Source organism: Opisthocomus hoazin, chromosome 6 (assembly GCF_030867145.1).
Source record: "Opisthocomus hoazin isolate bOpiHoa1 chromosome 6, bOpiHoa1.hap1, whole genome shotgun sequence".
Taxonomy (NCBI): Eukaryota; Metazoa; Chordata; class Aves; order Opisthocomiformes; family Opisthocomidae; genus Opisthocomus; species Opisthocomus hoazin.
This window is the reverse complement of record NC_134419.1, coordinates 21,813,742-21,838,535: the sequence shown is the minus strand read 5'-3', so window position 1 is coordinate 21,838,535 and position 24,794 is coordinate 21,813,742. Positions and strand designations below refer to the sequence as shown.

General features: G+C 39.9%; 1 protein-coding gene across 8 annotated transcripts in view; it reads left to right on the top strand.

Annotated features, from left to right (window-relative positions):
* The window catches only part of PLPPR5 (phospholipid phosphatase related 5), a 103,232-nt gene that overhangs the window by 18,908 nt on the left and 59,530 nt on the right, over positions 1-24,794 (top strand). For all 8 annotated transcript variants that reach the window (XM_075425003.1, XM_075424998.1, XM_075425000.1 and 5 more), the window contains exons 2-5: positions 6,582-6,714; positions 9,015-9,265; positions 19,180-19,356; positions 21,551-21,670. In XM_075425003.1, coding sequence (XP_075281118.1) covers positions 6,582-6,714; positions 9,015-9,265; positions 19,180-19,356; positions 21,551-21,670 — 681 coding nt within the window. The remainder of the gene's footprint in view (positions 1-6,581; positions 6,715-9,014; positions 9,266-19,179; positions 19,357-21,550; positions 21,671-24,794) is intronic.

Here is a 24,794-nt window from a genome sequence, read left to right as displayed (position 1 = left end):
GCCAGCGCACCGTGTGGGGCTGCTTGCTCGCCCCTCTGCTTCTGTCGCAGAGCATCAACTGCAGGACCTGATGTCACACGCCAAGATTTGCCCTCTGGCCCGCAGTGATGATGGCACAAGGCCCTTCTCTTAGCTGCACTCAGAACAGTGGGATCCTGGTAACTGTTTGTCAAAATGATCTTTCATGTAACCAAACTTTGCTCTGGTGTTGTGTGATTCCAGCCCTGGTGACAGTGTGCTGCTGTGCAGAGCCTTTGCCTGTTGGGTAATGCATGCATGCTCTAGAGGAGATGTTATTTGCGTACATGATCAATCGCTCAGTTCGGGGAAAAAAAGAAAAGGGGAGGGGGAAGGAAGCTTTTAAAGATGCTGTACTTAAAAATATTTAATTTTTTTCTGTTCTGTTGTAAAGGAATGAAGATAATTCAGTGAATGATGAAGTTGTCCCTGTCTCTGTGATTATGTGCTCATGGAGTTCACTTGAAGCTCCCTGGTTATAAATGCTTGGTTATTATGTGCCTCTTGCTTTCAAATAGCAGCGAGGTCTTCATGAAGTGAGCAGCCTTCACCATTGTTACATACTGTCTATGTATGCAGTGTATTACAAAGAGCAGTAAAGATATTTGTCCCTGTAACATTACTGTTTAGTAGTCTATAACCATACTTTGCACTACAGAGAAATAAGTAAAACAGATCATATTTGATTATTAGTATATAATCTTATACTGTTATTTTTCTTTTGTAAATAGCCATGACAAAATATATACCAAGAACTCTCTTAAAATTTTGGTATTTTTCTCATAAAATGGAGAGTACATATTTTTAAAACAAAATTTACTGGGAAAAAAGGCTGAGTGTTTTTTTTTCCCACATCTTTCTCTAGAAAAGCAATTTTCTTTTCACATCTTTTCTCCAGACCTTCAGCAGCTGCTATGCAGTATGGGCTTGTATCTCCATGCTGAATGCAAGGAGGGGATATTTTGTATTTAATCAACAGCAGACAGATTTATCTAGGATTTATTGTTTCATTTTCTTCAAAACTAGTGGTCATTTTTTAGTATGGAAAATGTGCTTCTGTGAAAATCAACCAGGGCATTTGCTGCCAGTCTGAGCAAGCAAGAAGCAATGAGAACAAGAAAAACACAAAGAAAATGGCCTCAAGGGAAAGCACTGCATAATGAACTTGAAATTGCTGCTGCTGGAAATACTGTTGCTGCTTTTCCTGCCAGGGCTGTCACCTCACACAACAATTTTAGCTTAAAGTGGAGAGTGGAGCTTATCAACAGCATCACTAAAGACCAAGGTTTATGCTGCTAGATTTTCCAAACTCTAGAGACCACTATGGTCCGTGGTATGATGGCATTTTTAGAGAGGAAATAGGCCAGAAATAGCCCATGGTTTTGCTAGAAGTTAAGAAAAAAGATAAAGAACAGGAACATCAAAGCCTATGGAAGCCAAGTTTTTAAAAGAGATCTACCCTACACTTAAGTGGGAACTCTTAAGTGAATGGGGAGGCCATGCAACTGAAGTGATAACAATTTGCCTAGAGATAGAGAGATCATCTCCAAGATTTTTAGTTCCAGTTCCCAGCTTCCCTTCCTGCCTGATAAGGAAGTATGAGGAATTTCATTCTAGAGAGAAAAGCAGAGCTGTGGGCTGCCTGAGGTGCTCCTTCCCCAAAGGGACAGTCCCTTGCCATGTTACTTCTTGAAGGTGGTTTCACAGAAGCCTTGGTTAGTGCTGAAGTCATGCCTAAGTGAGAGAAATACAGTGAATGTGAAGAAGTCACAAGAGAAATTACAGTGCACAGTGTTGTCGACTGTTCTTGAAGTTCAGAACATGGATGAAAATTTAGAGGTCTTTTCAATGCAATAACTGCTTATCAGTGTTACTCATCTATCTGAGTGGTTGCTGTAGCTACAGCATAACCCTGAGAATTGGCAGACACGGAATCATGTATTCTACCACGTTCTCTGGCCCAGATGATGTATTTCGTGAACACTTGTATACCTTCAAGTAGGTGTTAACTGGAAATCTATGAAGGTGTACACAGAAATTTCTTTCCTAGTCCCAAATAGAGATTATCAGCCTTAAATTTCAGGATTTATCTTGTTTAAATGCATTAATATAGCCTCCGATATCTTGTCATCCAAATGAATATTTAATTCTTACTTGAATCCTGGGTTTTTATAGGAAATTATCTCATCTATGAGAAGGTAGTCCACAAAATAAACCTCATTAGTATTTGAGAAGTGCAGATTTAGGGTCATTTATTTACATAGGTGCTGGCTGTTGTAAATCATACATGACATTAAGGGGAGTTTGTTTATGGAGTCAGTTTACTGAAAGATCAACAAGGTCAGAGCTGCTCTAGCTCTAATATTTGAAATGAGTCAGGTTTGACATTTCCAGTTGAAAAAGAGCTCAGAATTTAGAACCATGTTAAGAATATACTGGATGGATGATTTTGGGAAGGACAAATTGGATTTCTAAATTGACATGCAGTGATAAAACTAGGAACAGCTTGCTTGGATTCAGAAAAATGACTAATGCAGAAAAAACCTGAACTTATTTGGGAGGAAGGAATCAGTGTAGGGAATGTGCGCTAAACACTGCAAGTATCCTGTGCAGACAACAAGAAGGGGACAGCCAGGTATTGGGTGTTTGACTATAAATGTATTGCTAGTACAAAACCACCGTGATAATAAATGAGCTAAAAAATTAATCAGAAGCTAAGAAGTGAAACAAGAAGAAATATTACTTTTAGATCTCACCTCTCACAAACTCTGTTACTGACTGTCGAATGGGTTGTTGCATCGCAGACAGGATATGATTGCCATGGAGATGGTTATGATAACTTTTCCTGCAATTTAGATTTTGCTGGGTTAATATTTCTTTTCCATGCTTCCATTAAAAGAAAGGATTATGTAAATGCTGGTTTATGATGTATGTATTAATATTATATTATTATTTAATATTAAATGAAATATATTTAAGCTTTATGTGGGGTGGGTTTTTTGCCTTGTTCCTATTACACTATATATTGTGAACCAGGGCTAAGGGCCTTCCCTGCAGCTATAGAGGGAAGCTGTAGCAGAACAAGAACATGATCATTACCTGTCAGAGCTTAGGCCAATGCCTGCAGGGTGATAATTCTTGTCTTTCTCCTTCTTCTAATAGTTATGTACACTGAATTTTTATCAAAGGACTGTAAAAATTATTTATATGTGTATACTTTAGAATACTGGAAAACCTGCACTTTGTATTGTTAGGTCTTCAGGTGAAAATTGTTCTTTTCCTTATACTTTACATGCTGTAATTGTATGTCAGAAGGTTTTCTCAGCCTTAGGGGAGAATGGTCCCTGCTTTTAACAGCTGTTAAAGTATCTGTGAGCTAAGAATTTTAATGTATATCATTCTTCAGGAAATCTGTGATCTGAAGTAGTATGACCCTGTTAGACAGAATAAGGAAAAGGTACTTCTAATATCCTCACTTTTTTCATTGCACATTGTATTTCTGTACCCAAACTTGTATAGGTTTATGTTGTCAGAGCTTTCAGATTCTCCAAAAGTTTATGTTGTCAGAGCTTTCAGATTCTCCATTGCAATCCTTCACTGTCAGTTTTAGAATATTCCAGAAGCTTTTTGCCCCAAGACTTAGCCAAGAAGTGCATAAGTATTTCTGTTGTATTAAATGTCATTTGTTGACTGGTTGCAACTCGCATATGCAGTGCAAGGGGTAATGGCGGTCCCTGTGCCAGAGGTAATACAGAAATTATGCCTTCCTGGAATATACCAGGCATGCAAATGATGGTAAAGGGCAAGAGAGAGATCGCCCTTTGTTTCCTCTACCCTGTAGAGCTGTTTATTGTCAGTGGAGCTGGAGAGAAGGGGAAGGAATTGCATTGGGAAACACAATCTCTCCTGGGACTTGCTGAGGTTGAAAAATATTTTCCTTCCATTTCTGAAACATCAGTAGGCTGATTATTGAGATGAGCAGTGCTTGTGCTGAAAGATGGAGGAAGGAGAACAGTGTTATCTGAGCTGCCAGTGCAGAAAGATACAGAACCTGTATTTATTGCCAAATTCCAGAACGATTCTATCAAAGTAAAGCCACACAAGCGTAGGGATGAATGACTGTTGTGCTCAATGGCATATCCCATTCTAAATAGTTCTGAGAGTAGAGAGCACTAGGCCTGTTACAGCCAAAGATTTGTCTTTAGCCAAGTTCTGCATTGTTCTGACCCTTGCACCTACGTACCCACTCTAAGACTATTTTCGTTCAGCTAAGAACTTAAAACACTGCTCCCTGCTATTCTTGAAGCAGAACGTTTTCTTCATCCAGGTCACCATCAAAGACAGGAAATGTAACAACGAAAAATTCTTGCCAGCAGCAAGAAGACAGACTGATGGAAGTGAGGATCTGCTTTCCTATAACTGAATAAGCAGTTCTCCCATTTGCTGACCCGAGCTTCCCTACCAGCTAAAGAGAAGAACCTGTGCTCCTAGATCAGCAGGTTCTGTTCAGAGCTGGAGAGCTGAGCTTGCTGGCACACTTTTTCTTTGTGTTCTTGCAGAAGGTTGAGCACTGTTTATCACAGATACTTCCCTTGTGCTGGATTCTGCTTTTTCCTGGAGTTCGGAAATCTGCAACAATTTTACTGGAATTTATTGCATATGGCAAAAAAACCCCAGTTAAATGCAGAATCTGACTGTGTTCAGGTTGCCTAGTCCTTGGTGCTTCATTATTCTAGAGGAAAGAAGGGAGTTACTGTGACTCACAGGAAAAAATCTTAGTGTTTCAGTTCTCACCTTTATGAAACATGTTAAAATGTTTTTTTGTTTGTTTTTTCATGAGAGCTGTAGGGGTTATTGGGCTGAATTCTCCTTATCATTGTCATAATTTTGATGAACTTGAATTCAAGGTTGAGTTATTTTTCAAATGTGTACTAATCATTTCTTAATTATAGGTGAAGGAATTGTACGTCAGTATGCTGAAAATTTGCTTGCATCAAAATAGAAAGAGGATACATGTTAGTTCAGGCATTGAAATTTGTTTCATCTGAAACTTCCACTAGGATCTGAAGCCAGTCTAAAGTAATAAATGATGACTGTTTCTGTGGCAAACTGAATTCTTCTTTTTACACACTTGCCATGACAGCTATTTTTGTTATTTGTGCCACATTATTTATAAGAAGCACTTTCCTCCTCTGTGTGTGTCACAATTTAGTCCAAAGTCATCTGTGTAGATCTACAAATAACTAAGGTCATTAACTGCATTCTTCCTGTTGACAACAAACTCTGCTTGTGAGCCATCGCCCATATTTTTTTTGTAACCTGTGCTATGTTTAGAAATGTTCAGACCTATTGTCATATATAAAAAAGTTTATGATTTCCTGTTAGGTCAAAGGTTTAGAAAAACTGAGGCAATAAATCAGATTTGATGGAAATATTTGTTGTATTTGTGTGTTATTAAGAATTCAGTTTGCTGGTCTTCATTCTTGTTTATCAAAATGTGATGTATCTATCAATAAGCTTTACTGCTTTTCATAAAGAAGAGTGGAAGAGCCTTGCCTTGAAATCCCACAGTGAATCAAAGCTGGAATACAGTAGTCAGTATTTGACCCTTCTGCTCTAGTCTTTTTCCTCATACCTCTCCTACGTGCTATAAAGCTTCGGTATCATAGGTTTAGAAAGATACACACTTAAGGCTTGGTTTTGGCTATTAAGTCTCAATACCAAAATTGTCATGAGGAAATGAAAGGTCATGTTTTGCTGTGCAGGTAAATACGCATCTTAGAGGGGATATTTTACGTTCAGAATCTATAATTTTCTTTTTCAGTTGGTTAACTTTTTTTATTTTTTGCCGCTTGTAATGTGAATGATCTATAGACGTGAGAACTTTATTCATTTTGGTGTAACGAATGTGAAACAGGCCATGCTTAATGTTAAAATATCAGTGGTGACACTTTGTTCAAGCATGAGGAACAAAGCTAAAGCCAGACATGATAAACTTAGCTGGCAAAATATGAATCAAACCCTGTTAAGTACCTCCTGGCAAACAAATCCTCTGATGTGAATAGGAGCTCTGTTGTGATTTTTTTTTTCTTTCTTTATCTCCCCCGCCCCTCCCCCTGGCTGCACCATGGTCCAAAATTTAGAGGTCGACCCTGTGAAGCGCTGAGTGTCAGTGAAAGCCACGTGGGAACTGAAATGTTCAGCATCTTCCAGGATTAGACCTTTACTTTGATCCACATCTTGTGCATTATGTGATCTGTTGTTCTTGAACTGATAGATTTCTTTCTCTTTCCCCTCATCCTGAAAACTAGGTTATATTATGTTGATTCCAATTCCTGGTTATGGAAGTTTCTTCTCTTTTAATGCAAATAAAGTAAAGCAAGCCAAAAGGAAGATTTCCCTCATAAGACGATTAATGTACAGAACTTGGTGCATTCGTGTTGTCTTTTGTGGTGTTTTGGTCTTGCTTCCTTAAGATGAGATAGCCATCTCTGTCATATTAGTGTATTTTACTTGTTGTAATCTGATGTACCATTTCTCTCCCCTTTTTCTCCTTCCCTAAGATTATCGTTGGAGAAACTGCAGTGTTTTGTCTACAGTTAGCTACAAAGGATTTTGAAAACCAAGAAAAAACAATATTAACTGGAGACTGTTGTTATATAAATCCACTGGTGCGCAGAACCATCAGATTCCTCGGTATGAGCAAAATTAATGCTTTCATTTTCTGAATGGTGAGAGTGGTCAATTATGTCTTACTTTTGACGTGGGGAAAATGTTCAGATAACCGTACAACATTTCCTGTGTAGTCTTAACTCAGGTGCAATGAGTTCTCCCCTTTTGGGTAGCAAATGAAGCTTCTTGGAAGTTTGGATAAAAAAATAGTTGCAGAAACAGCAGTAAAAACAGAAAAAATTGGGACCACAAGAGGGAAGAAACAATCAGCAGGCCTGGAGTAGGGTGAGGTGGAGAAGGGAGATGTTCTTATGCCATATCTATAGCTGATAGTTTTCTTTTGGTTATGCGCATACATAGCAGCCAAAGTTGAAGACATTGGGATATAAATGTGTGTTTGAAGTCAAGCCCAGTTTAGGTGCTTTCTTAACCTGGAGATTGTGTTACAGTCTGTAGTAGAAAACTGTACAAAATCCATGCTCCACTGAAGTCAGTTGTAACTCCCCCATTGACTTTACTAGATGTCATCCTTTCTGCTTAGTTCATTGTAAATGTGTCTGGAGGGAGAAGTACAACCACTCAAAATGTCTATTGAATATTCCCAGATGCTGCTTTTAATATGTGCAGGGATGCCATCAGAGGGCTCAGTTCTGTTGTTTGCTTCTCACTCATGGTTGTATCTAAGAGAAACAGCTGGAGGAATGAAGCCTTGGGGCAGCTAATCCTCCCACATGCCCCAGTCGCAGGGGGGTGGAGGGGAAGTGCAGCTGTGTCTGTATTTGCAGTTGGTGTGACAGCTGTGGCTGCCTGATGAGAGTGCGATTGCTCACTGTCGCATTGGAGTGCTAAAAGTCATTAAGAGTGAGACTGTCTTGCATAGGTCCAGAGGAGGTGGGGAGTGGTGAAGAGGAGCTCCTCCCACTCCAGTTCCTCTGTGTGTAATCAGTGCCCACATTTCCTTCCCACTCGGTGGGCCCTCCTTGCTCACAGAAGCAAAAAATAGGTGGGAGGGAGGGAAGGGATGAACAATGGCATCTGTACTGTTCTACCAGTTGACACATCACTACCCATCGTGCTCAAACAAAGTAATGTGGCCACCTATTTTGGGGCAGTGCACACCCTTGGGGCTTGCTGAATGTGCCCTTCTGTGCAACAGCTCAGCTAGGCACAATCTGCTGCTCACCAGCATCTAGCAGCTCAGGGTGACTCAAGGTAAATTAATGTCTGTGTGACACTGCTGACCAGCCAGGATCCCAGAAAGCATCCTCAGGCATGTAGCTTTGCTGAGGAAAAAACCTGACCTCTAGAAATGTACATGTTTCTGTGGCATTGTGTCTGCTGTGGTGTACATCCATTAATGTCCTCATGATGCCTCATGTAGTTGGGAACTGCCAGAACTCACACTATATTCACAGTGAAGTATGGGAAAGGTAAGATGACTTGCCCGTGGAAATACAGAGGGAAATCTGTAGCTCAGGTGGAATTTGAACACGCACCTCCTGGCTTTGCCTCCCAGTCAGGGTGCTGTGTTTGCATTTCTTTTGAGAGCTCATTTTCTGCTTCCAAGAGGATAGAAAGGGACCTCAGAGTAGCAGAAATCTGTTTTAAGTAATCAGATACATGCATTTCCATTCTAATAAACAAGTACACATGCTTAATGCTTTGCTGGTATGTCTGGTAAAAAACTCTTTAGCATAAGCAGCTCCTCGAAGATACAGCTCTTTGGCTCACTGTGTTGATACTGTGATTAACATGCCATACATAGAGATGTACCCAGCAGCAGGCAGATGAAGACAACTCGTGCATGGCAATATTGAATTATTCATTACTTCAGCTTCTTTATAGCTGCAAGGGAAAAGAAAATGTTTGTCCAGTATGTGTTATGACTTTTCCAGTTACTTCTCTATCAGGGCCTGACTTACTTGGTTCTCAAGAAGATTTATAGGGTGAAGAATTTGCCTCTGTCACTTCTGTTTAGTGAATATGGGCAAAAGTTAGGTGCCAGTATAGCTAGCTACCCTGAACAGTGGCGATTCATGGCTAGCAGGCCTAGGAAAGCAGGCTGCTTGCACAAGAGGTGAGCATGCTCCTCTGAAGGATGGAGAGAGAGAAGGTGTGCAGGTATGTTGCAGTGTTGCTGCTGTGGTTGTGTAGGAAAGTACCATCTCCAACGTGAGTGAGCCAGGATCTTTAGGGTGCAATACACATGAGGGTTTTTCATGTTCTTAAATGGAAGGAGCTGGTATATTCCTATGATAAATACTATAATATGTTGCCCTGGAGTGAAATTGTCAGAAAATTTAACTCTTTGTTTCCCTTTTTAGGAATTTATGCATTTGGACTGTTTGCCACGGACATCTTTGTAAATGCTGGACAAGTAGTAACAGGGAATCTTGCACCACATTTTCTTGCACTTTGTAAACCCAACTATACAGCACTTGGATGTAAACAGTATACACAATTCATCAGTAGCGTACATGCGTGTACTGGAAATCCAGACCTTATCATGAAAGCAAGAAAGACATTCCCATCCAAAGAAGCAGCACTAAGCGTATATGCAGCTATGTATCTGGCTGTAAGTATATTGTGCTATTTAATGTCACTGTATTTTTTGAGAGCAAATGGCTCCCACTGTGAGGGGAGGAGGGAGGAATGGGGAGAAGATAAGACAACTATTGGCTGGTTTTAGATATGTAAACCTTCTGTGAGTTACTATGAGGCCTTTGGGAATTTGATTCATTGGACTTAATTCTGACAATTACAGGTCTAGCGTTTCTCTGAGCCTTGAAAGCTAAGGCAATGGTGAGAAAGGGCAAGTTGTCCAAAAAGGGTTATAGATTTAGGATAACCAGGTGCTTGGTTTACTGCTTCCCCATTTCCAGAGAATGTGGGAGGAGGCTTTGCTGGGTGGTAAAGAATAAGGGTAGGGTTTGCCCGCGACTGGTGGTGGTTGCTTTCTATGTTCTAACCCAGTACAGATTAATAGAATTGCAAACAGCCAACTGAATACAGATTCTTCAGTGGAGTGAAGCAGAAGAGTGGGCGTGTGTAAGTGTCTGATCTCTGCAGGTTTCCTGAGATCTGTGCATGTCTTTAGGTACCAGAATTGGTATTTATAGGTACCTCAGTGCTCACACAAAGTCAGTTTGGCTCTTATTCTGCAATGGAGTGGGCTACAAGACAGTCCAGCCCTTCTTCCCTCTCTCCTCTCTGATACAGGGAGTGATGAGCAGGGCTGCGATAAAAACTGGTGTTTACTGCCTGGCATCAGAGCTGTTCTAGTTGCTGTTGAGAAGTGTGGGGAGGCATGTGAGAGGCAGAGTGACTAATGAATCTCGCTCAGGTAACTCTGTGCAGTAGTCCCTGGCTTAGTTTAGAGTACACATGTTTCTAGTCTTAAGCAGAGGCTTAAGCTTTACTTAAGCTTTACTTGTTCTTAGTAAAGTTGTCCCAGCACATGCCTATGAGAGTCTTACCTGACCTGTGCTGGTAATCAGTCCTTCGTAGCCCTTTGGATGGGCCCAGGGCTGCCCTCATAGTGCCAGTGAGAAACTAGGCAAAGCTGTGTGTACCTCTGTGATCACTGTGGGAATCGTCCCTTAAATTCTGTCAGTATTTGAACAGTAGCATGCCTGTATGTGTGTCTGTGTATGTATGTGTGCATATATACGCGTGTATATTGTCTACCTAGACTTCAGCAAGGCTTTCGACACAGTCTCCCATAACATCCTCCTAGGGAAGCTGAGGAAGTATGGGCTGGATGAGTGGTCGGTGAGGTGGATTGAGAACTGGCTGAATGGCAGAACTCAGAGGGTTGTCGTCAGCGGCGCTGAGTCTAGTTGGAGGCCTGTAACTAGTGGTGTCCCCCAGGGGTCAGTACTGGGCCCAGCCTTGTTTAACTTCTTCATCAACGACCTGGATGAAGAGTTAGAGTGTACCCTCAGCAAGTTTGCTGATGACACCAAACTGGGAGGTGTGGTAGATACACCAAAAGGCTGTGCTGCCATTCAGCGTGACCTGGACAGGCTGGAGAGTTGGGCAGAGAGGAACCTGATGAGGTTTAACAGAGGCAAATGCAGGGTCCTGCACATGGGGAGGAACAACCCCATGCATCAGTACAGGCTTGGGGCGGACCTGTTGGAGAGCAGCTCTGCAGAGAGGAACCTGGGTGTCCTGGTGGATGACAGGTTAACCATGAGCCAGCAGTGTGCCCTGGCTGCCAAGAAGACCAATGGGATCCTGGGGTGTATTAAGAAGAGTGTGGCCAGCAGGTCGAGGGAGGTTCTCCTTCCCCTCTAGTCTGCCCTAGTGAGGCCCCATCTGGAGTACTGTGTCCAGTTCTGGGCTCCCCAGTTCAAGAAAGATGAGGAGCTACTGGAGAGAGTCCAGCGGAGGGCTACAAGGATGGTGAGGGGACTGGAGCATCTGTCCTATGAGGAAAGGCTGAGGGAGCTGGGCTTGTTCAGCCTGAAGAAGAGAAGGCTGTGAGGGGACCTAATATATACTTATAAATATCTGAAGGGTGGGTGTCAGGAGGATGGGGCCAAGCTCTTTTCAGTAGTGCCCAGCGACAGGACAAGGGGCAACGGGCACAAACTGAAGCACAGGAAGTTCCGTCTGAACATGAGGAAGAATTTCTTCCCTCTGAGGGTGACGGAGCACTGGAACAGGCTGCCCAGGGAGGTTGTGGAGTCTCCTTCTCATTCAAGACCCGCCTGGACAAGGTCCTCTACAGCCTACTGTAGGTGACCCTGCTTCGGCAGGGGGGTTGGACTAGATGACCCACAGAGGTCCCATCCAACCCGTACCATTCTGTGATTCTGTGATTCTGTGATATGTATGTGTCTGAGTGTGTATTGCTTTTGAGCGTGTATTTAATGAGCTGACTTTTAATTCCTGATTGATCTGGAAATGGATACTTGCCAACATGGCAAAGATCCCAACTCCATCCAGAGACAGTGTGCCAACTCCATGCTTCTGAATACGGTTTTAAAACCAGTTGCTTAAAATCTGCAGCACTGACAGTAATGTTTACCAAAAGTTCCTTGTGAGCAATGTGTGTGTAAGAGGTATGGATCATCAGTTAGTACAGGCAAGTGTTATCTGCAAATAAGGTGTGAGCAATAAAATTCTGTTCTAACTTGAGGCAAGTGTAAGACTTCTGATAGTATTGTCTTTATTTGGGGAGATATCTAAGGCTTTGCTTCACTGAAACATACCTCTAAATTTGGCATAAGCTATTTTAGAAAATATTCAGCATTCTTCATTTTAATTGCTCCTATTTTTCTCATCCATCTGTAAAGTTGGATTTCCACTGTTGCCATGAGTCACAGTAACTAAAGGAAACCAACTGTTCAGCTACTGCAAAGCAGGAAGCGAAACAGTATTTTAAAAACAAAAAGTAGACATTAGTAAGGTCTAATACCTAGTATCAATGGCTTTTGACATAAGCAAGAGTACTTTATGCAAACCTTATGTTGCCTGTGGTCAATATACAGTCATCAACATTGAAAATTAAAATGCTGTGATCTATTTCATGACTTTATAATCTTTCAGTAACTGCAGAAATGAAAATATCCTATGTCATTACTGTATTGCTGTATGATGTATGACACTAATCATGTAATTAAAGCACTATGAACTGCTCTCAGGATTTCTGAATTCTTACGGGCTGCCTAATAAGGCAAACTGGCGAATTGCTGAGCTGTAGCCTGCAAATTTAGGACCTTGATGCAATATTGGCAGTCTTTCTTTTATTTTTTTCCTTCTTTTTTTTTTTTTTTTCTTTTTTTTAATCCTGTTGCATGGTTGCAGCTAAAAATACTGTTTATTTCACACCAGGAAGAGACATGCAGTGTTCCAATATTTGGGGTCATGTTCTTACACTGTCATGATGTTTACAGGATAGTTGGCCCTGAATAACAACTTTCTCATCACTGTTCACTGGAGTAGAAAATTTAAACAGTAGCCTAGTCTTTGTATGAGCCATGGTACAACAGTTATTGAAAGCGTGGACATAAAGACCTCCATATATTACTCAGCTAGTATTTCATGAGCATATAATCTCTGATACAAAATGTGCTTTCTTTTTGGTTGACAAAAATACTTGTGAGAGAGGGGGGGATTATTACAGAATCCTCCCTGGACATTTCAGCCAGCTGCGCACAAAATGAAACCAGCTTAAAGACATAAACAGGCAGGCAACAAGCTGATCCAGAGTCCTTGGTCTCTGAGGGGGTGAAATAAACAATGTCAGACTTGTGTAATTTCACCAATCAACCCATTTAAAAACAAAGTCTATGCTTTATCTAATAATTCCTCTATCTCACTCTATTTAAGTGCAGCCACGTTCTTATCACCTAGCATCTGTACATATTGTCTTGTTAACAATAGCTTCTTTTTTCATCTAAGTTCTTAAGTCTTCCGTTTTTCCCCCCTCCCCTCTTTTGAAAGTGGGTGGCTGCTATGGTAACTCTGAATTCCCTTCCTGCTGAAAGTACAGTCTTTTTCAAACAATTGTATGGCTAATATTTAGACCTCTCTGTAATGTTTGCCTCCCATTACTTTCTCTCAGTACCTATCAAGAAAGACTTAGCAATGGAAATGTTGAATGGCAGCACTATGGTTAGGCATTTTCTCTACCCTGTTCCAAACACAGACACTTTCAAGGGTGCATAACCTGTCTTCTTCAGACTTTTAGGTTTATTTTTCCCAGCATACCAGAGCCTTCAAAATTAACTACTGTAAATATATCCCAAAATCTGTAACCAAGCTGGCTGCTACCTGGATTTCTCCTTAGGTGTCTTCCCAGCTGTCTTAGATCTTTTGTTTTTGCTGGAGTTGGGTTAATAAATTGACTGCGTCTGCTTTCACTTCTTAGCAGCATTGCAATTCACCCTTTCTCAGCTGGAAAACATCTGCTAACATAGGTATTAAGGCAGACCTGCAAGTTTATTAAATAGAATACAATTGTATAAGCCACATTTTGCCATGTGTAAACTGACACAATCTGGACAATTAGAGGTATATTTTGAAGCAGCAAAGTGTGCACATACTTGTTTTTTTTCACAAATGATACACAGAATCAAGAAGTCGTGAGTTTTTTGGTAGGATTTCAAAGTGGTATATGAAGGTTTAGTCAGTCTATTCCCATGGTTTTAAATACGAGACTTGTGGCTAACATTTGTTGGATTTGCAGTGATAGAGGAGCAGGTTTAATGTCTTGATAATTGTCATAGCCCTTAGGTTTGTAGGCTGCTTTTGTTGCTTTGTACTGCGAACCCTTGGCCTCACTTATGGCCTCAGGCAGGGCTAGCAGAAAAGGCTGACAATTTTTTCCTCTCTGCCTAGGTTTTGTTGGGCCCATGATCACCTTTTCTGCAAGGTTCTTGCTCTTGACGCTCTGCTATATCGCCTTTGCTGTTTACTGGGTTTATAAGTCACTGGGAAAAGACAGCAAGGCAGTCTGGGTCACACTACTGGCAACTGGTGACATTCTGCTCACTGTCTCTGCTTCTTCCAGTCTTTAGGTGTAGGCCTCGTCTCACCTCTCCTTTGTCTTGTTTGGCTTCTGCTCAATAGGCAACTGGTGGAGGCAAGACAGGCCTCTTTTTGATAGGCTTTAGGGAGTGTTCAGGAAGAAAAAGAGTAGCAAAGTCACCTTACTGAGTCAGCTTTGGTGTCCATTTTTTGTTAGGAAATTGGAGAACTGAAGGATTCTTTTGGCTGCTTTTCAGGGGCAGTGTTAGGAAAGTGGAATTTCTGTTTTGGTGTCTGGTGCTGCAAGTAAAAGTATCCCTTAATACTGATTGTGCAGCATATATCATGGGCTTCATATTTTGGGTATATTAGTTACTTTCAGGCTGGATAGTGAAATAACATTAAAATTTCATCCAGGGTTTTATCTAAAGACCTCTAGATATTTGTCAGTCAGTTCTTCATTACAATTCAGTTGTTCAAGATAACCTCTGTAGACTGAATCAGCTTTAATTAATATTTGGATGTATCTTACAGTCCTGATTACATTGAAGGATACCTCTTTCCTTCTGCAGCTCATAGTGGGAAACTTAATAGTAAGGTCCAGAATATCTAGAGCTTTCTCTTCCTTTTGCCAACCCAGACCCCTGGCTTTGAAAGCTAGTTTTTGTCTAGGGTCATCAATATTTACTGCAAAGCTTACGGAGAAAGCTGGAGGAGGCTTCAAAAGCACTAATCTTCCATGGGTAGTTGCAGAAAGGCCCAGATGATTTGAGAATATGACTGTGGTTTGACCTAGAAATAATTTCACCCAATAATTATTGATGAAGTGGAAGAGCTTTTAGGTTATCAAACAAGAATCTAACTAAACATTGAACCTTTTTATAGACTGCCATCCACTATAGCCCACTACTTTTTCAGCTTTTTGATCTCTGAGTATCTCTTGTCTTGTAGGTATGATGAATAGTCAAAGTTGTGCATTCCTCAGGTGGGACATCTATAGCATTACTTATATTACTTGAATAGTTCAAGATTCTTTCTTTAATGATGACACATTGTAAAAACAAAACAAAACATGAGATAGTTTATATTTTGAGCATTGCCTGGGATAGGTGCCTGTACAATGATTCCTTCCTCTTTCTACTTGTTGCTTCATGAGTCATTATTGTCTGCCCACTAACAGACTGGTCTCTCTCTTTGTTAGTTCCCCAGGCCATCTGCTTCAGGGAGGACTGAAACAGCAAGTGCAGAGGGGATCTTCCTACCCACATCCCTGGGCCTCAGGCTAATGAAAACAGTTAAAAAAATTAAACTACCTCCTGGCTGGTGCACCCAGGCTGATGACTGTCTCCACTCTAACTAAAATGTGACTCTGAGACCTGTTACGTGTGTGTTTCTGTGCATAGATCTTTGTTGGCTGAACATAAAGATAGCTGAAAGAAGATGACTAGGAAGAGTTTGCAGCATAAACCAGGAAGCCACTTTGTCCAGCACTTGAAATACAACTCCTGTTCTTCTCTTATGTGTTTTGAAATTATTCTAGCTTGCACTAGACTTAGAACATATTTCACGAGTCAGACTTGCAACATTACACTTTTGAAAGCTTTCCCAGTACAAGCTAAGTGCCAATGCTATGGTTATTCCCTGTGTTATGACCTGAGACGGTCATGTCGGAAACCTCACAGGTAACTTTGTCTTCGGGTGGTGTTGGTGATGATTCTGACTCTTTCAAATACATATTTTCTTTCAATTTAAGATGTTCTCTGAAGGCTTCACTTTCAGCATCTTGAAGCCTGGAGATCAAATGTTTGTGTTTTCCTGAAAATCTAGTAAATATTGGTATATAGGATGATCAGATAACATCCACCTTCTTACATGACTCTCTGCCAGTGTCTGCTTGCTGATATCACCTTTATATCTTTTCATATTAAAACCTTATTTCAGGAAAAAGGAAAAGCAATATCAGAAGTTCTTCAAGAGAAGATTCACCGCTGATCTGATGTTGCAGGAGAATGTGCAGCCTGCAAAATTAGTCCTAACTACTGTATCAATCCTTAACCTTACATACAAAATCAGTGCTGTTGGTCTTGCTGTTGACTAATTTAAATGAATTCTTTAATCATATTGCTCCTCTCCCAATTTCTGTTCTTAAAAGGAGCTGAGATGGACTTGTTCAGTAGCTTCTTTAGCAATGTAAAAATTTGTATTGTCATTCATTCTCACTAATGTTTTAGATCACTGAGCTATTTTCCTTTGTTGATACTGAATTTAATATTTATGAACAGTAAGAGAAGAAAAATCCTGTTATCTTTTCAAGATGTTTATTCTTTGTCAATTACTGACTATGCCGGTTTATAGCTTTCCTTCCAGAATCAAGAAAAAAACAACTGCTTAATTGCATTTTATTCTTAGTGCAAATCAGATCTTTGACTGAGTTGGCTGTGTTAATATATTGTACTAGAGCTGCAAAAAGTCAAGTTTAAAAATTAATATCTATGAATCTTGCCTTGGAAGAGTGTACATTTGCTATGTAGAGTTTTGCAAGTATACAGAGTTTTCTCCACACTGTTGCAGGAAAAGTTTACCCTGCTTCTGTTGATTCTTCAATAATATTTTAATATAATACTATTCTTAACATCAGTGGTGTCTGTCCTTTAAAGAAAAGATAGAAATGGTACTTGCGCTGGCAGTACCCTCAGGTTGTTTTGAATAATGGACTAGGCATGATAATCTTGACTGCATATATAAGAAGGGACTTGGCAAATGGAGGTCTTTATTACTCACTGCAGTTGTTTCTGCTCCCTCAGTGCTTTGTCTGAGTAGGAATCTGAAGGACGTGCTTGATTGTAAGAAGATTCTGAGAATTTTCTGCAGAGCACTGTTCAGTTTAACTTTGTATTAAAAACATTGAAGTTTGACTGAAGTACTGCAGAATCAAGGATTTGTATTATAATGTGTTTTGACTTCATAAAAATTGAGATCATCTTCTTGGAGGATGATCAGGTGTTATAGGTAACTTAAATATATCACCAAGACCTGCCTTAAACAAGCTACACTCTTTTTGAGTTGATTTTTTCCTTCTCAGTAGTCATTTTGATTTAAGATGCCACAAAATAGAATTAAATGCAGGATAGCTTCCTGCCAACTTGCTTGTGTCAACTTCACCCAAACTCTATTTGAAATTTGGTGATCTTGCTGCATATTCAAAATAATAGAATGTTTTCCTTGGCACCAGGTGTTCTAACATGTAGTGTGAATGTGGATAGTGGTGGTAGTATCCAGGAGTACAATGAGACTCACTAAAATAAAGGGTTGCTGAGTAACTCGGTGTACACTGCTGTCTGTAGCTTGAAGAAAACCAATGGGGCTAAAAAGCTGGAAATTAGAGTTGCAGTTTTCTTATGAGCAAGAGTGACTCACTGAATAGAACCTGCAGAAATATACGGAGCTAAGATAAAAGGATAGTCAGCAAAGGGACAAATGCTACTTCTGAAATGGTCTAGAAAGAAGAGAGGAGAAATATGGTTTGGAGATACACCCCAAAACTTTTTTCTAAACCTTTACTCTGTCTGCATTAGTTGAAAGCTTGTGGCTAGTTTGCTGTTCATCACATAAGGTACACTGAAGATGTATGTGTTGCAGTACTCTGCTGTGATTTTAAGCTTAAGCTGTGATTCATCCTCTAAACCACGGATCTTTCTCTAGTGTTTTGAAGAAAATTACTGTCAGATGTTGCTTTTTTCAGACAAGCTCTGACCACTACTTCCTTCACTTAATTTATTGCAACTGTAACCATGCTTCCTAAACTTCTTCTTGCCTGGATTATTGCAGCACTTCATAACTGATTAATCACTATATTCAGCTGAAGTTGCAGACAGTAAAAAAAAACCTGAAAGACTGCCATTTGTTGGCCGAAAAGGTACTGGTTCTTCAATGCAGATTCGTTGGTTTCCCTTTGCAATTCGAAGTGCTGACATTACACACTTAGAGTCTCTAGTGAAATTCCATAGAAATATTTACATTCTTAATCTAAAAACTTCATCTCTGTCTAAATGTCAATGTTTTAGGGATTTCAGTGGTTTAATTGCAGAAACATATTCTGCAGAATTTTTTCTCAAAAATCTTGTCAGTTGAAGTATGATTTTTTAGGGCATAGCTTTCAAGCAGTCTTAATGCAAAGGTTCAAGAGAATGGAAATTCAAACATGTGGTATTCATTTCTTCCATTGGCCCATCAGAGCTTGGAAAAAAAGTGCTGGCTTAAGCCTAGGAGTCACTAATGCAGCCTTAGGGCAGATGAGCTGCTCTGTCATCAGGCAGTGCTTTTAATTCAGTAGTATTGCACAGGGAGAGTAAGGCTGCAAGCAGAGCAGATTGATTTCTTGGAGTTTGGTGCATAAAAGTTTCTGCATTTAGGTTGGTTTGTGTGCTGGGGGAGATTGGTACTAAACATCCTCAGTCATCATCTGTGAAGTACAGGGGTGTATTGGCTCAGCACTGGTTGAAACTATTACACATTATTTATGAAAGCAGATGCTGGCATTTAGTTCAGTTTTCACTGCTTTTTGACAAATCTCTAGTTAATCACACAGAAAAGTTGTGTATGAGGAAGTAAGGCATTTGCTAATAAAAACAAAGCTTTGATGTAGTCCCTTTCAGGGTAAAGATCTTTTTCTACTATTGTCAACACTGTGCAGTGAACAATCAGTCTCTTTACCTCTCTGCATAAATAAATACATAGATTGTGAGTAATAGGATAGGATTGTCTAATATGCCGGTTCTTTTGGGGACTTTTCAGGTTCACATAAAATGTAATTTTGCTGTATGGTCTCATTCTTTTTCTATGTCCCTGGGAAAATAGTGTGATGACTTTATCTGTGCTCTACTTTTTTGTAGAAAAAACAAAAAAAAGAGCCAAATACACATAGTCTATTCAGCAAAATGTAGAGATCTTATTCACCAATTAGTGTGAAATATCCATCAGTCTTATACTTTCTTCCTTTCTAATTTTCAGATGTATATCACCAACACAGTAAAAGCCAGAGGAACAAGGCTTGCAAAACCTGTTCTGTGTTTGGGCTTAATGTGCTTGGCTTTCCTTACTGGAATCAACAGAGTAGCAGAGTATCGAAATCACTGGTCAGATGTAATAGCAGGATTTATAATCGGAATATCTATAGCAGTATTTTTGGTAAGTGTACATCTGTGTCACTTCTGTTTGAAAAAAATCAGTGTAAAACTTTGTATCTCTTAAAAAAGATATTGGTAGCCGTGACTTTTCGGACAACTAAATGACAAAAGAGGGGTTTCGATTTTTTTTAATTAATTATCATTTTCCTTAGTTTTATTTACATACAGTCAGAAATGTCAAGTCAAGAAAGGAATGATCAAATGATCTCTTTTGACTTCCTTGTAAACCAGATTGTTGCCTTTCAAAATAATTTTTGCATCAAGCCCCACTTTAAGCATGTATATATCCTTTAGAATAACATCTGGTTATGATTTCGTGTACAGAATATTAAATTCAGTATAGTGATACCTACACTGATCAGAGAATAAGTAGCATTTCTTTTCCAGCTTTAAAGTAACCCTACTGAATTTCTTCCATGCTAATTCAAGTTTACATTGAAATTTTATGTTATTCTGTGTCAAAAAATCCTTGTTTAGCCTTTTGCTTTTCTGGAACTGTGTTCCAAAACCAGATTGTTAGTCACAGCTCACAATGACTAGCGTCCGTGTCAGAAAGATGCCGCTAATCTATTAATCACTTTCACTGACAACTTCAGTGGAAGACTATGGCGTAGAATAGTCACTGCTGTTTACTGCCTGCAAGTTTGTCTGCCTGGCACTTTGTAATAGTACTAAATACACCTTTGATTTTTTTCCCCATGAAAACATTTTGAGCTTGATTCTTGGATCTCAAGGTCTTGATCTCAAGATCTGGGATGTGAAGCCTTGGTTTGGCTGAGAACTCTCACAGGGGTAGCTGAGGTGGGTGCTTTCACTCCTCTGAAGGACCGCTTTAGGTCTCCTGTAAAATATACCTGCTTGCACTTCCGAATGTTCCCTTCCACACAAGGTATCCGGGAGTTATGTATGGTTGTTCATTGTTAAGAAGTTTTTCCATTCTGTTTGTGCTCCTATAGTCATAAACCAGAACATAATAGAAAAGAAATCTGTCCTAGCATTTTTTCTTATATTTTGTTTTGTATATTGCATAAACTTTGAGCAGCATGACACCAAATTTAGTGGTGTTTTGAAGAAAATACAAAGGGCAAACATTGCTGTTTGGCTGAGTGACTGAATTAGTAGAAACACTAACAAACTGGTATGTGTCACATTCCTAAATCCCTGTGTGAGTCTCACTGCTGCCCTGAGCAGGTTTAGAGTTTAGTTCAAACTTGGGGATGGTCTTTGCCTGCTTATTCTCCCTTTCTCACTCTCCATTTGAGAAAGTCTGCTGGTCAAAACCTGGATGGTACTGGCCTTTCATAGGAATTTAAGGTTATTGCCATATTCTCCTGCATGTGCTCTGGACATCTATTCATGACCTGGATAAATGCCAGGTGCCCACCAAAACTGCTGTATCACTCCCCCCTCCTCAGTTGGACAGGGGAGAGGAAATAGGATGAAAGGCTCGAGGGTCGAGACAAGGACAGGGAGAGATTAATCACCAATTACTGTCATGGGCAAAACATGGACTGAACAATGTGAAGAGAGCGGAATAATTGTGGAGAATTATTTTGTTGTTGTTGTAATTGTGGTGAAGGGATGAGGGGCGGATTGTGTGTAAATTATCCACTTCTGTTTGGTGCTGTGATGATGTTATTTTGATTTTGGTGAGAGAAAGTATTATTTTGTTAAAGTGGCTGAAGTTTGTGAAGATTGTGTGATGAATGTGGATTTTAATGATATTCTTAAATATGTGATTCACAGAGGCAAGGGGTGGAATGTTATGGATTTGCATGGCAAGGTTTTGGTAGTGTGGGGGCTGTAGGGGTGGCTTCTGTGAGAAGCTGTGAGAAGCTTGCCCTATGTCTGATAAAGCCAGTGCCGGCCGGCTCCAAGACGGACCTGCCGCTGGCCAAGGCTAAGCCAATCAGCAACGATATTCTATTATTCAGCTTTGGTCATGGATTTGCTTTTAGATAAGAGGGTTTTTTCGTTCTGAGATGATGCATGTAACAATAAATTGATTGGAAATCTATTGTCTTGAAATATTAATTAAGGATTTTCTGTAAAACATGAACTTCATATTTCTGTGTTTCTACTGTAAGCTGTGACTAAAGCTGGTGTCAGGTCTGCCTAATTATGCATGTCAAGATCAAAGCTCAAAAAAATGAATTATTCCTTAGCTATTCTGTTTCTCTTCTAATCCCTTCTAGGTTGTTTGTGTGGTAAATAACTTCAGAGGACGTCAGCCAGAACATGAACATTCTCATATGGATAATCTGGCCCAGATGCCTAGGATCAGCATACCCCGAGTAGAAAGCCCTTTAGAAAAGGTAACGTCTGACTTGTTTTTAAAAACAATTAAATAAAATCTAGCTTTCCTGGAAGGATGATCCCAAACTATCTTGACAACAGTGCCAAGGTAATCAGATTTAAAGTAAGGAGTCATGGCAGTGAAGGAGAAAGAAGGGAAGAGTTAATTCAGAGACACTGCTTGGGAGACTCTTCATGTCACATCCAAGAACAATCGCTACATATTAGTCCAGTTTGCTGCTGTAGCCACTGCTAAGTCCATGGAATCAGGCTGAGTAGATCTGAAGCCCTCTTTCCATGTTTTTCTCAAGTAAATTTGATAAATGCTTTGGCTGAGAGTTCACAGAGCTTGAAATGCTCAGAAAGAAAATCTAACCCCTGAGTGCAAGGGGTTGTGCAGTTTGGGTACAAATGGCATTTACCCTGTTTCTTTGGGATGCATCCTAAGGCTAGTGTAGAGCATGAGTTGCAGTCACTTCTGGATCAGCTGTAGGGCTTTTATCAACAGGTACGTGCTAGCCCCAGGACAGGGCACCCACTTGGAAATGCTGGGGATCTGGCATATGTGTTAGCAGGGCAAACAACTTGTTGAATGTGATAATAATAGAGAGTAACATGGGTCATACAGTAACTGCACAAAAGCCATGATCTCTTGCCAGAGCAAATGGAATTTTGGACTAGGGCATGCTAGTGATAGTCTCCTGGGTATGCCACGACTTCTTACATGAGTAAGTATTGCGATGTTTTTAAAATTTATTTCAGTTTCCTGTAATAAAAATTTATGGTTTTTGAAGATCATGTTGTACTGTGTAAACATTAGGTAAGATTATGGCTGAACAATTTTATGAGCAAAAAAGCACCGAAATATATAGCATAACCAAATAAAGAAAATGTTTTAGGCATTTTTACCAGGGGGGCAAGTTTGAACTACTCATGCAAAATTTGAAAGCAATTCTGCTTGTTCTAATGACTTTTTCTGTCATTATTTGTTAAAATCTCTTGTGTTATGCCCATGTTGGAAGGCAGTAAACAATTATACACTGGGTAGGGCACCAAAAGTATGTTTCTATGGCATTCTTTTAAATCCAAATTACTTCTGATGTTTTTTCATATTAAACATAAGAAGAAATTTTAACCACTTCAAACACTATCTTAGTTACTTGGAAGTACTGGAATTTGTCCTTGAGTAAGAATTGCTGCTAGCCCTGGGCTGCTTGTTCGTTTCCTTGAAGGTAAACAAGATTTCTTTTCAGGATTATCTTACACGGCTTTCTGAACCAAATGTGTCTAAGCTGCTTCTGCTGATATCTTGTCATAAGGATGTCAGAGTCTCATTTGCTTGAACAAGCATTTAGATGATGAATGTATATCTTCAAAATAATCTGTTCAGTAAACTTTCTGTAAAATGTCAAAACAAAACAAGATGTCAGTTGGCCTAGGACATACCACAGTAGGAAGAGCATGTCTTGTTTGCGTGCTGGGGTCTTCTGCAATAGAAGCCATTTCTATGTCTCAAAAGCCATCATTGGTAATAAATGTACATTCTCTGGCTGTTGAAATTTTTTGTTCTGGGAATAAAGACCTCATGTTAACTTAGTATTTCTACCTGATTTGACACCTTCTTGCTCATGATGAACAATATTCTTTTCCTGAGACTTGTCCTAGGCAAGATTGAAAAGTTGTGGGGAAAGCTATGGTAGAGTGTGATAGGGTGGTGGCAGGAACGGTGTTCGCTCTGCTTGAGGATGACCGCTACCATTTGTGAGCTGCCCAGGACTCTCTTATATGAACGAGCTTCTTTCCTTCTGAACCCATATTCCGATGGCAGTAAGAGGGTAGCTGCTGTCACGGAAATTCTCTCTAGATAATTAAATTTGGGAGTGTCTGCAGGGTGTTACACTTGGTGAGAACTCGGTGTATGGGTTCATCTTTGTCTGTGTCGCAAAGCCTTTCTCCTTTCCAGACAGAGAGGATGAGATGGGAGGATGATAACACGGAGACTTTGCTATTTGTTGGGAAATGCTTTCTTCAGTTTCCACTCTCAGAAAGTTTAAATTTGCACTAGCAAATAATTGATGAAAAAGTTACTTACATGTGAGTTCTTTAGGTGTTGAGTTTTTGTGGATTTTTTTTTTTAATGTTTAGTCTAAAGTTTTAGATATAAGCCAGACCCTGTTAAATAAAAGGCACTAAGAAAAAGACTTACGTGGAACTAAGGTCTAAATTGAGTCTCAGTTAACTACCATCACTACAAGAATTATTAACTTAGTCTTTGCTTTTTAACTCCCTCCTTAATTTGCATCCTTTGTTCTCCTCTGGAGAGAGAGGGGTGTTAAATCATTTGTGTGCTACTTGCCTTTGGCTACTTTAGCCACGTGCAAGATACTTTTCAGTTAGGGCTGTGCCAGTTCCATATTCTGAATGCACATACATTTACATTTGGCTTATTTTAAAACTGTTTTTTCTTATTCTTAATCTGCAAGCTCCTGTGCCACTATTAAAGGCAGTTTACTGTCAGAAATTACCTACTAAGAGAAGCACAAATTTGGACTAACTGAAGTCACCATAGGCTAAGGCAGTGCTAACATGAAGCAATGCAACTCTGTTATTAGTTTTTAAAAATAATAACTGTATGGGTATCTGGGTGATATTCTAATGAATATATCTATTTATTAGAAATGCCTACCAGATGGGACCTCACGGGTTGCAATTTTGTTATGAATTCACCTATGAATGAGTAAGCACGTGGTGCATCACACAGACCTGGAAGCATCTTATTTTTTTGTTTCCAAATCTGCTACTTGCTATTCCAGTGCTTTTTCCTGCTGGAGAACAAATGCACTTGGCATGCTTGGCATGCTTTCTGTACTGCCACTGTCTGAGTTCTGGTGGAGGTCAAGAGTTACATTTGAAGTGCACTTAAATAGGAATATGTATACTTGTAATATTCTGAACTGAGCTGCTGCTGGTTAATGACAAGGGTAGATGACTGTTTGTGTGTTTAATTGTGGTGCATGCAGATGCACCACCAGATTAAGCTGTCCTGCACAGGTACCCACTTCTCATGCACTCAAATAAGCCGTAGTTGCAGAGTGTCTCCTTGAAAAATCATTGCCAGAGCTGGCACAGCAGTGCAGACTTATT